We start from the raw sequence: 17,226 nt of genomic DNA, 5'->3' as shown, positions 1-17,226 counted from the left end.
AGTCGCCGCGAGAGCCAGCCTCCCGGTTGGGCGTTACGTGTTACGCGCTGATCCGATCTTCCTTTTATATAGAGGAAACGAGCCCGCCGAAGAACAGATAACGCACAACACACCGACTCGCTCCCGCAGCTGACGGAGTGTTACTTGCTAATAATACTACCACTACTACTTGTTAATCCCACCTCTACTACCACCACTACTCGCCATGTCCGGACGCGGCAAAGGAGGAAAGGTGAAGGGAAAGTCAAAGTCCCGTTCCAGCCGTGCTGGACTCCAGTTCCCGGTCGGCAGGATTCATCGCCTCCTGAGGAAGGGCAACTACGCCGAGCGAGTGGGGGCTGGCGCCCCCGTGTACCTTGCAGCGGTCATGGAGTACCTGGCCGCCGAAGTCCTCGAGCTTGCCGGCAACGCCGCCCGCGACAACAAGAAGACTCGCATCATCCCGCGTCACCTGCAGCTGGCCATCCGGAACGACGAGGAACTTAACAAGCTCCTCTCCGGGGTCACCATTGCACAGGGTGGCGTGCTGCCAAACATTCAGGCTGTGCTCCTTCCCAAGAAGACCGAGAAGAAGTAAATCCCTCTCCTCCTCAATATCATCACCAACAAGTATATACATCCGGCTCCTCTTCGGAGCCACACATTGACACATCTAGAGAATTGAATAGACTATAGTGTTAACCATGATATTAATAATAATGATGGTATATATTTTTTTGATAATGAATGATAGAAATGCTATTGGTAGAATTTTTTTTTCTCTTTATTTTTTTTTTGTTCCGGCCTGCAGCGCTGCAAAAAAAAAAAAAAAAAAAAAAAAAAACGCCTTGCGCTGAGCAAATTATGGGATTAGGGCCCGTGTGTCAATGAGGACCTTGCTTCCCGCACACGCCCCTCTCTCTGTCTTGCTCTCTTGCTTCCCTCCTGGCTGGTAGGTAGCTAGCGGGACAGGGATCAATTAACGCGGTCGGTCACTTTGACCTGTGATCTCACTCGGCAGTCATCCAAGAGATGCGGATTAAACGTTGTCAAGTATTGCTGTGTTTGCAAAACAAACAAACAATGCGAAATATGTTCAAAGATAAACAAGAAGCTTACTCCAACTTGCCTTTTCTTTTTCTTTTTTTCTTTTCTTTTTCATTTTCTTTTTCTTTTAGAGCATCACAATGTATATAATACAACACCGTTCAATTACCAAGTATTAAGTACCTACCTGACTTAAGGTGCGTATTGGTGCGTGCAAGTGTCCCCCCTCTCTTGCTTCCCTCCTGGCTGGTAGGTGGTAGGTAGGGACAGGGAGGGAGTGAGTGAGTGACCCATGGATTAACGCTTTCACTTTGACCTGTGATCTCACTCGGCGGTCATCCCCGAGAGGGGAGGGCGCGCGGATCAAACGATGTCAAGTATTGCTGTGTTTGTTTGCAAAAACAATGCAAAATATATTTAAAGATAAACAGAAACTCTCCAACTTTTTTTTTTTTTTTTTTTTGTTCTTTAAGGTGTGCGTATTGGAGTGTGACAGCGCTGCAGGCCGGAAAATTCCCGGCAGGAACAAAAAAAAAAAAAAAAAAACCTAAAAGATCTCCATACAAGTAAGCGGTCAGACCATAGTGGATAAGGTGGTGGACGTGGGATCGGGCAGACAGACAGACGTTCACGCGTCGGCTCGAAAGAATCACACCACACACCGTTTTGAAGGTATGTCAGTCGGCGAGGGGGATTTAATGAAAGGTACCTACCTACCTACATGTCACCGCGGTACCCAGGTTCTATCTAGGTGGCTACACCAAAGATGATGATGATGATGATGATGATGATGATGCGCTTCGGTGTTGATATGGACCCTCCCTCCTTGTATGGGTACCACTATAAAGAAATAAAATTGCCTGCGCCACTAATGGGCGGAAGCTTAACAAACAAACAAACAAACAGCACCTGTAGCAGCGGTTGGTGTCTGACCTCACATCACTTAGTTGATAATCCTTTCTCTTTCATTTGATTTACCTTTGAGTGATAAAACAGAGAGGAAAACAAATAGAAAGAAAGGAAAAGAAAAAAAAGAAAGAAAAGGAAAAAAAAAAAAAAAAAAAAACACACACACAAATTGTAATAATGACGTAAAGAGTAGGGACAACACTTTTACTTGGAACAACCATAGTCCTAGTAGTGTTAGTCTATAACTTTTTCCTTCTCTTCATTTGTGTGGACCTATAAAAGGTCCGGGATATGTTGACTCTTTTCTTATGGTGTTTTTGCAGTTGCTGTTGTTGACACCAAATTCCAGACACCAGATTTAACCGCCAAATCCGTAGAGGGTACGTCCCTGACGCTTGAGGGCGTAGACGACGTCCATGGCAGTGACGGTCTTGCGCTTGGCGTGCTCGGTGTAGGTGACGGCATCCCTGATGACGTTCTCGAGGAACACCTTTAGCACCCACGAGTCTCCTCGTAGATGAGACCGGAGATGCGCTTGACGCCGCCTCGGCGAGCCAACCGACGGATAGCGGGCTTGGTGATGCCCTGGATGTTGTCACGCAAAACCTTACGGTGACGCTTGGCTCCTCCCTTTCCAAGTCCCTTGCCTCCTTGCCGCGGCCAGTCATGGTGACAGATGATGAGGCGCTGCTGCGAGTAGTAGTAGTAGTAGTATGATACGATGTCTCGCTCACGAGTGTGACTCGCATTTTTGCCTCGCGGTAATATATATATGGAGCAGGTGCCTTCCCGGTTGTAGTAGGGTAACAATATTTCCTGTTTTTCCCACTTGATCCAACATCGCTGGGTCATACGAACACGGTCTCCGTCTCGTCGTTGACCCTCGGACCACGCATCCGAGACGTACAACCGAGAGGCAAGCAAGAAAACGGCGTAAAACCAAATAATATCGAGTCGGAGGAGGTGCCAGATTTTCCAGCCAGCGGCATGCATGCAGCGAGCAACAAGCCAACCAGCCAGCCAGCCACAGAGGAGGCAGACTGAGTCTGTGTCAGAATAATAATAATAATAATAATAATAATAATAATAATAAGAAGAAGAAGAAGAAGAAGAAGAAGAAGAAGAAGAAGAAGAAGAAGACAGACAGACAGACAGACAGACAGACAGACAGACAGACAGACAGACAGACAGACAGACAGACTGAGAGATTAATCCAATAGGGAAACGATATTAAACCAAGAAACACCTAGAAAGGACTTGATTCACAGGGTATACGGAGTATAGTAGGGCAAGCCAGGAAGAATTTAAAGGGGCCTAAAATCTCACATCGAGTGCCAACGACCACACCACGTTGAACACACCGCTTCTCGTCCGATCAGCGAAGTTAAGCAACGTTGGGTCCGGTTAGTACTTGGATGGGTGACCGCCTGGGAACACCAGATGTTGTTGGCATTCCATTATTTTTCATTTATCTATTTATTTATTTATTTTTTATTATTATTATTATTATTATAATATAATAATAATAATAATAATAATAATAATAATAATAATAATAATAATAAGAAGAAGAAGAAGAAGAAGAAGAAGAAGAAGAAGAAGGTTTGATTTGTCTATTCTTATATTGTTTTACCTGCTTATTTTATTCTTTGTTAATTCATCCATTTATTCTTGTACTACCTCGTGCCTGGATTACCAGACAAAACTGTGTATTCTAAACACACATGAATAGGAGAGGACTCGAACTGACATTTTTTTTTTTCTCTCCTATAGAGAAATTGCATCGAACCGCTAGCCTAGCTTGGTGCCGGGGGAAGGGGATAAGAATGACCACCTGCACGGACGTGTGCTGTGCTCTGTCGAGCTTGGATATTAACCATTGAAGTCTGAAGAAGAAGGAAAAAAAAAAAAAAAACCTAGAAAGTCACTGCAGCGGCTGTGGGAGGAGGAAAGACGCAAGCCGTCAGACTAACCGTGACACACGACACGCTAATAAATACGCACACTATAGTCTGACCATTTTATGAAGATCACTTAGGCGTTGGCGTTTTGGGATTTTCCTGCCTGCGGCGCTGTCACACGTGTACCAATACGCGCCCCAAGTCAGGTACTTAATACTTTTTAACTGAATGGTGTTGTAGTACATATACATTGTGATGCTCTAAAGAGGCAAGTTAGAGGAATTTGTGTTTATTTTAAATAAATTTTGCATTGGTTTTGCAAACGCAACAACAATGCTTGACAACGTTTCCTCCGAGCGTTGTCACATCCTTCTGGGTGACCGAGTGAGGTCACAGGTCAAAGTGACCGTGTTAATCCATGGTGTGTGGGGAGCAAGGTTATCATTGACACATAGGCTCTAATCCCTTAATTTGCCCAGCAACGCCGCAGGCCGGGAAATTCCCAAAAATGGCAACGTCTAAGTGATCTTCACACTATAATAATCTGATTAACAATTTGTCTTGGCCATGTTGCAGTGGGTATTTGGTGAATGAAATGATCGATTGCTATCTTTACATCATCCATCCATCCTAATTTGACCTTAGAATCTAAAATGGTTGCTTTGCTGATGTCATTCAGGTATATTTGAGAAATCATATTCTTTGTATGTAAAATATAATGTTTTTTTTTTTTTGTGGATCGTAGTTGCTAAAGTGTGTCTGTGTATATATTAGGATTTTCATGCTATATGTTGGTGGCCCTTGCATTTGAAATAATTATATTGTGAAATTGTCAACTTTTTTTTTTTTTCGGTAGGGGCTAATGTATGCAATGTTTCTGCTAATTTATGGAAATTTTATGCAAATTAGCCAAATCAAATTGGGGGTCGATAATGGGGGGGGACGCGCGAAAATCACTCCATTTTCTAATTTTGCGATTTATGCACATATCCGGTAAAATCATGTAAACGGGAAAAAAAAAAAAAAAAAAAAAAAAAAAAAAAAAAAATCGTCTAGAATTGTCGGTGGGATCCTTCTGTCCCTCTCTCCCTCTCTCTCTCTCTCTCTCTCTCTCTCTCTCTCTGTGTGTGTGTGTTAACACTGCATGTAATTCACTGTTTGATCTGCTGCAGTCTCTGACGAGACAGCCAGACGTTACCCTACGGAACGAGCTCAGAACTCATTATTTCCGATCTTCGGATAGGTCTGAGACCAGGCACACACCACACACCGGGACAACAAGGTCACAACTCCTCGATTTACATCCCGTACCTACTCACTGCTAGGTGAACAGGGGCTACACGTGAAAGGAGACACACCCAAATATCTCCACCCGGCCGGGGAATCGAACCCCGGTCCTCTGGCTTGTGAAGCCAGCGCTCTAACCCCTGAGCTACCGGGCCGTGTGTGTGTTTCACTGTTTGATCTGCTGCAGTCTCTGACGAGACAGCCAGACGTTACCCTACGGAACGAGCTCAGAGCTCATTATTTCCGATCTTCGGATAGGCCTGAGACCAGGCACACACCACACACCGGGACAACAAGGTCACAACTCCTCGATTTACATCCCGTACCTACTCACTGCTAGGTGAACAGGGGCTACACGTGAAAGGAGACACACCCAAATATCTCCACCCGGCCAGTGTGTGTGTGTGTGTGTGTGTGTGTGTGTGTGTGTGTGTGTGTGTGTGTGTGTGAGAGAGAGAGAGAGAGAGAGAGAGAGAGAGAGAGAGAGAGAGAGAGAGAGAGAGAGAGAGAGAGAGAGAGAGAGAGAGAGAGAGAGAGAGAGAGAGAGAGAGAGTTGTAGCCAAGATGTCTCAGATGTCTCAGGGATTTCGCCGTGTCAGGTCACTCACCACTCCTTTTTCCTAACTAAATGAATATTGAAAATAAAAAAAAAACTTTTCGCGTAACAATTCTTCATAAACCACGTACTGTACATACATATATCTATGATAAATTTACATTATATCCTTTCCTTATATGAGAATGTAATCTCTCTCTCTCTCTCTCTCTCTCTCTCTCTCTCTCTCTCTCTCTCTCTCTCTCTCTCTCTCTCTCTCTCTCTCTCTCTCTCTCTCTCTCTCTCTGTGTGTGTCTGTGTGTGTGTGTGTGTGTGTGTGTGTGTGTGTGTGTGTGTGTGTGTGTGTGTGTGTGTGTGTGTGTGTGTGTGTGTGTGTGTGTGTGTGTGTGTGTGTGTGTGTGTGTGTGTGTGTGTGTGTGTGTGTGTGTGTGTGTGTGTGTGTGTGTGTGTGTGTGTGTTTGTGTGCGTTTTTTTTTTTTTTTATTTTATTTTATTTTTTTGTGTTTTTTTTTCTCTCTTTCCTTCCTCTTTTCTCTCCCTCTCGCCTGCCTCAATTTCTTTGAGTTACCCATGACATGTTGTTATGGTTAGGAGGGGGGAGTTTTCTGTGGTTGTCGAACACTCTTACGTCATTCCCGTCCAATCGTAAGGCAAGGTTGGGCCCCGGCAAACCGTATTTAAAGAAGTGCCAGCCTAAGCGCTCAACTCGCCCAACTGTTCGTTCCGAGCGGCAGTAACTTACTTACTCACCATGGCACGTACTAAGCAAACGGCCCGCAAGTCCACCGGTGGCAAGGCGCCCCGCAAGCAGCTTGCCACGAAGGCAGCTCGCAAATCTGCTCCTGCCACTGGAGGTGTCAAGAAGCCCCACCGTTACAGGCCAGGAACCGTGGCCCTCCGTGAGATCCGCCGTTATCAGAAGAGCACCGAACTGCTTATCAGGAAGCTGCCTTTCCAGCGCTTGGTGCGTGAAATTGCCCAGGATTTCAAGACTGACCTCCGCTTCCAGTCCTCCGCTGTCATGGCCCTCCAGGAAGCTTCCGAGGCTTATCTCGTGGGTCTCTTTGAAGACACTAACCTGTGCGCCATCCACGCCAAGCGTGTCACTATCATGCCCAAGGACATCCAGCTGGCTCGTCGAATCCGTGGCGAGCGTGCCTAATAAGTGTGTCATCCAAGGCAAGCAAGCAACAACAAACAATATCTAGGCCCTCTTCAGGGCCAAAGGTGCTTTATCTAAAGAGAATAATATTACATAGACCATGAATGGGTTGGCTTTGATCCGTATGGTCGAGCGATTTCCTGATTAGAAGACTTTTTTTTTTTCTCTCTCTCTCTCTCTCTCTCTCTCTCTCTCTCTCTCTCTCTCTCTCTCTCTCTCTCTCTCTCTCTCTCTCTCTCTCTCTCTCTCTCTCTCTCTCTCTCTCTCTCTCTCTCTCTCTCTCTCTCTCTCTTCTTTTTTTTTTTTTTTTTCAACCTTCAACCTTCTCTGTGTCTAGGATCCGATATTCCATGTGCATGTTTCTGATCAGTAGTATGTCGGTGGCCGATGGAGAATGACTGCTTTCCCTCCAGTCTGATTTGTAGATATATTGATTGATTGATTCACTGCAATTCAGTCAAGAAAAGAAAGAAATAAATAAAAAAAAAAAAAAAAAAAAAAAAAGGAGCGAAGATTCATGTTACAAGCTATAATAAATGTGTGCTTCCTGAGCTTTGTGTGATGAAAAACGTTATGTTACTGAAATAGGAGGCATCATCATTAATCAAGAAGAAGAAGAAGAGCATGAATGCACCCACCCTCCAAAGCCTGCCTGCCGTGATTAGTATCGTACGTACGCTTAATCATCACCATCATCATACTACTACTACTACGGGTGCTGCTGTTGTGCAGTGGATGATGGATCTCTTTGCTCTGACCCGGTTGCGAGCCTCATTAATGACGAGCCAGCCATCTAGCTCATCCATATCCATCCATCCATCCGGCTCTGGTGCACCAGCGGCGACCACCATCCACACTTGTCTATATTGTGTCTCCTTTTTTTTTGGATTCAGGTGTGGCTCCTATGGAGCCGGGTAGGGTTTGAATACTGTCTGAGACAGCAGTTGCTCTTTTTTCTTCTTTCCCCCCTTCTAGCTGACTGACAGTCAGTTTACTTGGAGGAGGTGTACTTGGTGACAGCCTTGGTGCCCTCAGAGACGGCGTGCTTTGCCAGTTCGCCGGGCAGAAGGAGACGGACGGCAGTCTGGATCTCCCGGCTGGTGATGGTGGAGCGCTTGTTGTAGTGTGCCAGGCGGGATGCCTCGGCAGCGATGCGCTCGAAAATGTCGTTCACGAAAGAGTTCATGATTGACATAGCCTTGGAGGACACGCCAGTGTCGGGGTGGACCTGCTTGAGCACCTTGTAGATGTAGATGGAGTAGCTTTCCTTCCTCCTCCGCTTCTTCTTCTTGTCCCCTTTGGCTATGGCCTTCTGAGCCTTGCCAGCCTTCTTGGCAGCCTTTCCTGATGCTTTGGGAGGCATGGTAGTAACGGCGTCGTTCAACTTGCGAAGAGTTGTGTGTTGTGTTGCACCCAAAGTTTCAAAGTTTATTGAGAAAAGGGGGGGGAGGATACAAACAAGGGGTGGTACAGTACAAGACACAAAATAACAGAAATACAGAAATATAGAAGAGAATTAAAGTTGCTGGGCGGTCCAGCTTGCTGTTTTTCTCTCATTAGAGTTGAGCATAAGAAAAGGAACACTAAGGTAGGTAAATGTCATTCAGAAAATATTGAAATATGGTAAAAACAAAACAATTAATACAGTACATGATATGGAAATGGGTTTGCTATTGCTGAAACTCTACACTACACTGTGTTGCGCGGTTTCACTTTTTGCCTCGTCGTCTGGGTAGAAGTCTGGCGGGCTGGTGGTCATTCTCGGCCTGGTTCGATGTAACGGGTGTTTTGGTGAGAGGTACGCTGGTGTCGCCGCCCTGCAGTCCTCCATCCTCCGTTGTCGTCCTCGGGAGGAGGCGGTGGTTTGTCGTCGTCCTCATCCTCATCCTTGTCATCAACAACTATGGGTGGTAGTTTGATGCCTGGGACAGCTTCAGCACTTTATCCCACACCGCCACGAGTGAGCGCTTTTGAGCGAGGATAATCCTTGAGGGTGGGAGGTGGCTTGACTTCCCGCGTGGTTGCTGCGCGGACTATTTTGTAGGTCGTGGCGGGAGGTGGCTTGTGTTGCACCCGACTTGAAGAGTGCCATTTATGTAAGCAATCCTGCTCAGGATCGCGAGTCGCCGCGAGAGCCAGCCTCCCGGTTGGGCGTTACGTGTTACGCGCTGATCCGATCTTCCTTTTATATAGAGGAAACGAGCCCGCCGAAGAACAGATAACGCACAACACACCGACTCGCTCCCGCAGCTGACGGAGTGTTACTTGCTAATAATACTACCACTACTACTTGTTAATCCCACCTACTACTACCACCACTACTCGCCATGTCCGGACGCGGCAAAGGAGGAAAGGTGAAGGGAAAGTCAAAGTCCCGTTCCAGCCGTGCTGGACTCCAGTTCCCGGTCGGCAGGATTCATCGCCTCCTGAGGAAGGGCAACTACGCCGAGCGAGTGGGGGCTGGCGCCCCCGTGTACCTTGCAGCGGTCATGGAGTACCTGGCCGCCGAAGTCCTCGAGCTTGCCGGCAACGCCGCCCGCGACAACAAGAAGACTCGCATCATCCCGCGTCACCTGCAGCTGGCCATCCGGAACGACGAGGAACTTAACAAGCTCCTCTCCGGGGTCACCATTGCACAGGGTGGCGTGCTGCCAAACATTCAGGCTGTGCTCCTTCCCAAGAAGACCGAGAAGAAGTAAATCCTCTCCTCCTCAATATCATCACCAACAAGTATATACATCCGGCTCCTCTTCGGAGCCACACATTGACACATCTAGAGAATTGAATAGACTATAGTGTTAACCATGATATTAATAATAATGATGGTATATATTTTTTTGATAATGAATGATAGAAATGCTATTGGTAGAATTTTTTTCTCTTTATTTTTTTGTTCCGGCCTGCAGCGCTGCAAAAAAAAAAAAAAAAAAAAAAAAATTAACGCCTTGCGCTGAGCAAATTATGGGATTAGGGCCCGTGTGTCAATGAGGACCTTGCTTCCCGCACACGCCCCTCTCTGTCTTGCTCTCTTGCTTCCCTCCTGGCTGGTAGGTAGCTAGCGGGACAGGGATCAATTAACGCGGTCGGTCACTTTGACCTGTGATCTCACTCGGCAGTCATCCAAGAGATGCGGATTAAACGTTGTCAAGTATTGCTGTGTTTGCAAAACAAACAAACAAACAATGCGAAATATGTTCAAAGATAAACAAGAAGCTTACTCCAACTTGCCTTTTCTTTTTCTTTTTTTTTTCTTTTCTTTTCTTTTAGAGCATCACAATGTATATAATACAACACCGTTCAATTACCAAGTATTAAGTACCTACCTGACTTAAGGTGCGTATTGGTGCGTGCAAGTGTCCCCCCTCTCTTGCTTCCCTCCTGGCTGGTAGGTGGTAGGTAGGGACAGGGAGGGAGTGAGTGAGTGACCCATGGATTAACGCTTTCACTTTGACCTGTGATCTCACTCGGCGGTCATCCCCGAGAGGGGAGGGCGCGCGGATCAAACGATGTCAAGTATTGCTGTGTTTGTTTGCAAAAACAATGCAAAATATATTTAAAGATAAACAGAAACTCTCTCCAACTTTTTTTTTTTTTTTTTTTTTTCTTTAAGGTGTGCGTATTGGAGTGTGACAGCGCTGCAGGCCGGAAAATTCCCGGCAGGAACAAAAAAAAAAAAAAAAAAAAAAAGATCTCCATACAAGTAAGCGGTCAGACCATAGTGGATAAGGTGGTGGACGTGGGATCGGGCAGACAGACAGACGTTCACGCGTCGGCTCGAAAGAATCACACCACACACCGTTTTGAAGGTATGTCAGTCGGCGAGGGGGATTTAATGAAAGGTACCTACCTACCTACATGTCACCGCGGTACCCAGGTTCTATCTAGGTGGCTACACCAAAGATGATGATGATGATGATGATGATGATGATGCGCTTCGGTGTTGATATGGACCCTCCCTCCTTGTATGGGTACCACTATAAAGAAATAAAATTGCCTGCGCCACTAATGGGCGGAAGCTTAACAAACAAACAAACAAACAGCACCTGTAGCAGCGGTTGGTGTCTGACCTCACATCACTTAGTTGATAATCCTTTCTCTTTCATTTGATTTACCTTTGAGTGATAAAACAGAGAGGAAAACAAATAGAAAGAAAGGAAAAGAAAAAAAAAGAAAGAAAAAAAAAAAAAAAAAAAAAAAAACACACACACAAATTGTAATAATGACGTAAAGAGTAGGGACAACACTTTTACTTGGAACAACCATAGTCCTAGTAGTGTTAGTCTATAACTTTTCCTTCTCTTCATTTGTGTGGACCTATAAAAGGTCCGGGATATGTTGACTCTTTTCTTATGGTGCTTTTGCAGTTGCTGTTGTTGACACCAAATTCCAGACACCAGATTTAACCGCCAAATCCGTAGAGGGTACGTCCCTGACGCTTGAGGGCGTAGACGACGTCCATGGCAGTGACGGTCTTGCGCTTGGCGTGCTCGGTGTAGGTGACGGCATCCCTGATGACGTTCTCGAGGAACACCTTTAGCACCCACGAGTCTCCTCGTAGATGAGACCGGAGATGCGCTTGACGCCGCCTCGGCGAGCCAACCGACGGATAGCGGGCTTGGTGATGCCCTGGATGTTGTCACGCAAAACCTTACGGTGACGCTTGGCTCCTCCTTTCCAAGTCCCTTGCCTCCTTGCCGCGGCCAGTCATGGTGACAGATGATGAGGCGCTGCTGCGAGTAGTAGTAGTAGTAGTGATACGATGTCTCGCTCACGAGTGTGACTCGCATTTTTGCCTCGCGGTAATATATATATGGAGCAGGTGCCTTCCCGGTTGTAGTAGGGTAACAATATTTCCTGTTTTTCCCACTTGATCCAACATCGCTGGGTCATACGAACACGGTCTCCGTCTCGTCGTTGACCCTCGGACCACGCATCCGAGACGTACAACCGAGAGGCAAGCAAGAAAACGGCGTAAAACCAAATAATATCGAGTCGGAGGAGGTGCCAGATTTTCCAGCCAGCGGCATGCATGCAGCGAGCAACAAGCCAACCAGCCAGCCAGCCACAGAGGAGGCAGACTGAGTCTGTGTCAGAATAATAATAATAATAATAATAATAATAATAATAATAATAAGAAGAAGAAGAAGAAGAAGAAGAAGAAGAAGAAGAAGAAGAATGAGAGAGACAGACAGACAGACAGACAGACAGACAGACAGACAGACAGACAGACAGACTGAGATTAATCCAATAGGGAAACGATATTAAACCAAGAAACACCTAGAAAGGACTTGATTCACAGGGTATACGGAGTATAGTAGGGCAAGCCAGGAAGAATTTAAAGGGGCCTAAAATCTCACATCGAGTGCCAACGACCACACCACGTTGAACACACCGCTTCTCGTCCGATCAGCGAAGTTAAGCAACGTTGGGTCCGGTTAGTACTTGGATGGGTGACCGCCTGGGAACACCAGATGTTGTTGGCATTCCATTATTTTTCATTTATCTATTTATTTATTTATTTTTTATTATTATTATTATTATTTTATAATAATAATAATAATAATAATAATAATAATAATAATAATAATAATAATAAGAAGAAGAAGAAGAAGAAGAAGAAGAAGAAGGTTTGATTTGTCTATTCTTATATTGTTTTACCTGCTTATTTTATTCTTTGTTAATTCATCCATTTATTCTTGTACTACCTCGTGCCTGGATTACCAGACAAAACTGTGTATTCTAAACACACATGAATAGGAGAGGACTCGAACTGACATTTTTTTTTTCTCTCCTATAGAGAAATTGCATCGAACCGCTAGCCTAGCTTGGTGCCGGGGGAAGGGGATAAGAATGACCACCTGCACGGACGTGTGCTGTGCTCTGTCGAGCTTGGATATTAACCATTGAAGTCTGAAGAAGAAGGAAAAAAAAAAAAAAAAAACCTAGAAAGTCACTGCAGCGGCTGTGGGAGGAGGAAAGACGCAAGCCGTCAGACTAACCGTGACACACGACACGCTAATAAATACGCACACTATAGTCTGACCATTTTTATGAAGATCACTTAGGCGTTGGCGTTTTTGGGGATTTTCCTGCCTGCGGCGCTGTCACACGTGTACCAATACGCGCCCCAAGTCAGGTACTTAATACTTTTTAACTGAATGGTGTTGTAGTACATATACATTGTGATGCTCTAAAGAGGCAAGTTAGAGGAATTTGTGTTTATTTTTAAATAAATTTTGCATTGGTTTTGCAAACGCAACAACAATGCTTGACAACGTTTCCTCCGAGCGTTGTCACATCCTTCTGGGTGACCGAGTGAGGTCACAGGTCAAAGTGACCGTGTTAATCCATGGTGTGTGGGGAGCAAGGTTATCATTGACACATAGGCTCTAATCCCTTAATTTGCCCAGCAACGCCGCAGGCCGGGAAATTCCCAAAAATGGCAACGTCTAAGTGATCTTCACACTATAATAATCTGATTAACAATTTGTCTTGGCCATGTTGCAGTGGGTATTTGGTGAATGAAATGATCGATTGCTATCTTTACATCATCCATCCATCCTAATTTGACCTTAGAATCTAAAATGGTTGCTTTGCTGATGTCATTCAGGTATATTTGAGAAATCATATTCTTTGTATGTAAAATATAATGTTTTTTTTTTTTTTTGTGGATCGTAGTTGCTAAAGTGTGTCTGTGTATATATTAGGATTTTCATGCTATATGTTGGTGGCCCTTGCATTTGAAATAATTATATTGTGAAATTGTCAACTTTTTTTTTTTTCGGTAGGGGCTAATGTATGCAATGTTTCTGCTAATTTATGGAAATTTTATGCAAATTAGCCAAATCAAATTGGGGGTCGATAATGGGGAGGGGACGCGCGAAAATCACTCCATTTTCTAATTTTGCGATTTATGCACATATCCGGTAAAATCATGTAAACGGGAAAAAAAAAAAAAAAAAAAAAAAAAAAAAAAATCGTCTAGAATTGTCGGTGGGATCCTTCTGTCCCTCTCTCCCTCTCTCTCTCTCTCTCTCTCTCTCTCTCTGTGTGTGTGTGTGTGTTACACTGTAATTCACTGTTTGATCTGCTGCAGTCTCTGACGAGACAGCCAGACGTTACCCTACGGAACGAGCTCAGAACTCATTATTTCCGATCTTCGGATAGGTCTGAGACCAGGCACACACCACACACCGGGACAACAAGGTCACAACTCCTCGATTTACATCCCGTACCTACTCACTGCTAGGTGAACAGGGGCTACACGTGAAAGGAGACACACCCAAATATCTCCACCCGGCCGGGGAATCGAACCCCGGTCCTCTGGCTTGTGAAGCCAGCGCTCTAACCCCTGAGCTACCGGGCCGTGTGTGTGTTTCACTGTTTGATCTGCTGCAGTCTCTGACGAGACAGCCAGACGTTACCCTACGGAACGAGCTCAGAGCTCATTATTTCCGATCTTCGGATAGGCCTGAGACCAGGCACACACCACACACCGGGACAACAAGGTCACAACTCCTCGATTTACATCCCGTACCTACTCACTGCTAGGTGAACAGGGGCTACACGTGAAAGGAGACACACCCAAATATCTCCACCCGGCCAGTGTGTGTGTGTGTGTGTGTGTGTGTGTGTGTGTGTGTGTGTGTGTGTGTGTGTGAGAGAGAGAGAGAGAGAGAGAGAGAGAGAGAGAGAGAGAGAGAGAGAGAGAGAGAGAGAGAGAGAGAGAGAGAGAGAGAGAGAGAGAGAGAGAGAGAGAGAGAGAGAGAGAGAGAGAGAGAGAGAGCATTGTTGTAGCCAAGATGTCTCAGGGATTTCGCCGTGTCAGGTCACTCACCACTCCTTTTTTCTAACTAAATGAATATTGAAAATAAAAAAAACTTTTCGCGTAACAATTCTTCATAAACCACGTACTGTACATACATATATCTATGATAAATTTACATTATATCCTTTCCTTATATGAGAATGTAATCTCTCTCTCTCTCTCTCTCTCTCTCTCTCTCTCTCTCTCTCTCTCTCTCTCTCTCTCTCTCTCTCTCTCTCTCTCTCTCTCTCTCTCTCTCTCTCTCTCTCTCTCTCTCTCTGTGTGTGTGTGTGTGTGTGTGTGTGTGTGTGTGTGTGTGTGTGTGTGTGTGTGTGTGTGTGTGTGTGTGTGTGTGTGTGTGTGTGTGTGTGTGTGTGTGTGTGTGTGTGTGTGTGTGTGTGTGTGTGTGTGTGTGTGTGTGTGTGTGTGTGTGTGTGTGTGTGTGTGTGTGTGTGTGTGTGTGTGTGTGTGTGTGTGTGTGTTTATTTTTTTTGTTGTTTTCTTTTCTCTCTTTCCTTCCTCTTTTCTCTCCCTCTCGCCTGCCTCAATTTCTTTGAGTTACCCATGACATGTTGTTATGGTTAGGAGGGGGGGAGTTTTCTGTGGTTGTCGAACACTCTTACGTCATTCCCGTCCAATCGTAAGGCAAGGTTGGGCCCCGGCAAACCGTATTTAAAGAAGTGCCAGCCTAAGCGCTCAACTCGCCCAACTGTTCGTTCCGAGCGGCAGTAACTTACTTACTCACCATGGCACGTACTAAGCAAACGGCCCGCAAGTCCACCGGTGGCAAGGCGCCCCGCAAGCAGCTTGCCACGAAGGCAGCTCGCAAATCTGCTCCTGCCACTGGAGGTGTCAAGAAGCCCCACCGTTACAGGCCAGGAACCGTGGCCCTCCGTGAGATCCGCCGTTATCAGAAGAGCACCGAACTGCTTATCAGGAAGCTGCCTTTCCAGCGCTTGGTGCGTGAAATTGCCCAGGATTTCAAGACTGACCTCCGCTTCCAGTCCTCCGCTGTCATGGCCCTCCAGGAAGCTTCCGAGGCTTATCTCGTGGGTCTCTTTGAAGACACTAACCTGTGCGCCATCCACGCCAAGCGTGTCACTATCATGCCCAAGGACATCCAGCTGGCTCGTCGAATCCGTGGCGAGCGTGCCTAATAAGTGTGTCATCCAAGGCAAGCAAGCAACAACAAACAATATCTAGGCCCTCTTCAGGGCCAAAGGTGCTTTATCTAAAGAGAATAATATTACATAGACCATGAATGGGTTGGCTTTGATCCGTATGGTCGAGCGATTTCCTGATTAGAAGACTTTTTTTTTTTCTCTCTCTCTCTCTCTCTCTCTCTCTCTCTCTCTCTCTCTCTCTCTCTCTCTCTCTCTCTCTCTCTCTCTCTCTCTCTCTCTCTCTCTCTCTCTCTCTCTCTCTCTCTCTCTCTCTCTCTTTTTTTTTTTTTTTTTTTTTTTTTTTTTCTTCAACCTTCCTCTCTGTGTCTAGGATCCGATATTCCATGTGCATGTTTCTGATCAGTAGTATGTCGGTGGCCGATGGAGAATGACTGCTTTCCCCTCCAGTCTGATTTGTAGATATATTGATTGATTGATTCACTGCAATTCAGTCAAGAAAAGAAAGAAAGAAATAAAAAAAAAAAAAAAAAAAAAAAAAAAAAAAAGAGCGAAGATTCATGTTACAAGCTATAATAAATGTGTGCTTCCTGAGCTTTGTGTGATGAAAAACGTTATGTTACTGAAATAGGAGGCATCATCATTAATCAAGAAGAAGAAGAAGAGCATGAATGCACCCACCCTCCAAAGCCTGCCTGCCGTGATTAGTATCGTACGTACGCTTAATCATCACCATCATCATACTACTACTACTACGGGTGCTGCTGTTGTGCAGTGGATGATGGATCTCTTTGCTCTGACCCGGTTGCGAGCCTCATTAATGACGAGCCAGCCATCTAGCTCATCCATATCCATCCATCCATCCGGCTCTGGTGCACCAGCGGCGACCACCATCCACACTTGTCTATATTGTGTCTCCTTTTTTTTTGGATTCAGGTGTGGCTCCTATGGAGCCGGGTAGGGTTTGAATACTGTCTGAGACAGCAGTTGCTCTTTTTTCTTCTTTCCCCCCTTCTAGCTGACTGACAGTCAGTTTACTTGGAGGAGGTGTACTTGGTGACAGCCTTGGTGCCCTCAGAGACGGCGTGCTTTGCCAGTTCGCCGGGCAGAAGGAGACGGACGGCAGTCTGGATCTCCCGGCTGGTGATGGTGGAGCGCTTGTTGTAGTGTGCCAGGCGGGATGCCTCGGCAGCGATGCGCTCGAAAATGTCGTTCACGAAAGAGTTCATGATTGACATAGCCTTGGAGGACACGCCAGTGTCGGGGTGGACCTGCTTGAGCACCTTGTAGATGTAGATGGAGTAGCTTTCCTTCCTCCTCCGCTTCTTCTTCTTGTCCCCTTTGGCTATGGCCTTCTGAGCCTTGCCAGCCTTCTTGGCAGCCTTTCCTGATGCTTTGGGAGGCATGGTAGTAACGGCGTCGTTCAACTTGCGAAGAGTTGTGTGTTGTGTTGCACC

At 45.8% G+C, this 17,226-nt stretch overlaps 4 protein-coding genes, 2 non-coding genes and 1 pseudogene across 6 annotated transcripts; 5 read left to right on the top strand and 2 right to left on the bottom strand.

The window, feature by feature from the left end:
* Positions 1-182: 182 nt before the first annotated feature.
* Positions 183-741, top strand: LOC123500758 (histone H2A). The gene has a single exon (XM_045249383.1). The coding sequence runs from the start codon at positions 206-208 to the stop codon at positions 575-577; it is 372 nt and encodes a 123-aa protein (XP_045105318.1). The 5' UTR covers positions 183-205; the 3' UTR covers positions 578-741.
* A 1,508-nt stretch (positions 742-2,249) lies between these two features.
* On the bottom strand, positions 2,250-6,432 carry LOC123500760 (annotated as a pseudogene).
* LOC123500763 lies at positions 3,269-3,387 on the top strand. The gene has a single exon (XR_006673448.1). It is a non-coding gene; the product is annotated as a 5S ribosomal RNA (ribosomal RNA).
* LOC123500756 lies at positions 6,302-15,861 on the top strand. Its single transcript, XM_045249382.1, has 8 exons — positions 6,302-6,833; positions 7,735-7,755; positions 7,877-7,958; positions 8,578-8,751; positions 8,886-8,987; positions 9,255-9,481; positions 11,206-11,337; positions 15,342-15,861. The coding sequence occupies exons 1-8, from the start codon at positions 6,431-6,433 to the stop codon at positions 15,803-15,805; spliced, it is 1,605 nt and encodes a 534-aa protein (XP_045105317.1). The 5' UTR covers positions 6,302-6,430; the 3' UTR covers positions 15,806-15,861.
* Positions 9,024-9,703, top strand: LOC123500759 (histone H2A). The gene has a single exon (XM_045249384.1). It carries the CDS (start codon positions 9,169-9,171, stop codon positions 9,538-9,540), a length of 372 nt encoding a protein of 123 aa, XP_045105319.1. The 5' UTR covers positions 9,024-9,168; the 3' UTR covers positions 9,541-9,703.
* On the top strand, positions 12,206-12,324 carry LOC123500762. The gene has a single exon (XR_006673447.1). It is a non-coding gene; the product is annotated as a 5S ribosomal RNA (ribosomal RNA).
* Positions 15,862-16,776: 915 nt separating the features above from the next.
* LOC123500761 (histone H2B) lies at positions 16,777-17,178 on the bottom strand. Its single transcript, XM_045249386.1, has one exon. The coding sequence runs from the start codon at positions 17,173-17,175 to the stop codon at positions 16,804-16,806; it is 372 nt and encodes a 123-aa protein (XP_045105321.1). The 5' UTR covers positions 17,176-17,178; the 3' UTR covers positions 16,777-16,803.
* Between the last annotated feature and the right edge of the window lie 48 nt (positions 17,179-17,226).

The sequence above is a fragment of the Portunus trituberculatus genome, unplaced genomic scaffold, assembly GCF_017591435.1.
Source record: "Portunus trituberculatus isolate SZX2019 unplaced genomic scaffold, ASM1759143v1 PGA_scaffold_480__1_contigs__length_17226, whole genome shotgun sequence".
NCBI lineage: Eukaryota > Metazoa > Arthropoda > Malacostraca > Decapoda > Portunidae > Portunus > Portunus trituberculatus.
The sequence above is the reverse complement of the archived record's forward strand: the minus strand, read 5'-3'. Positions and strand labels throughout refer to the sequence as shown.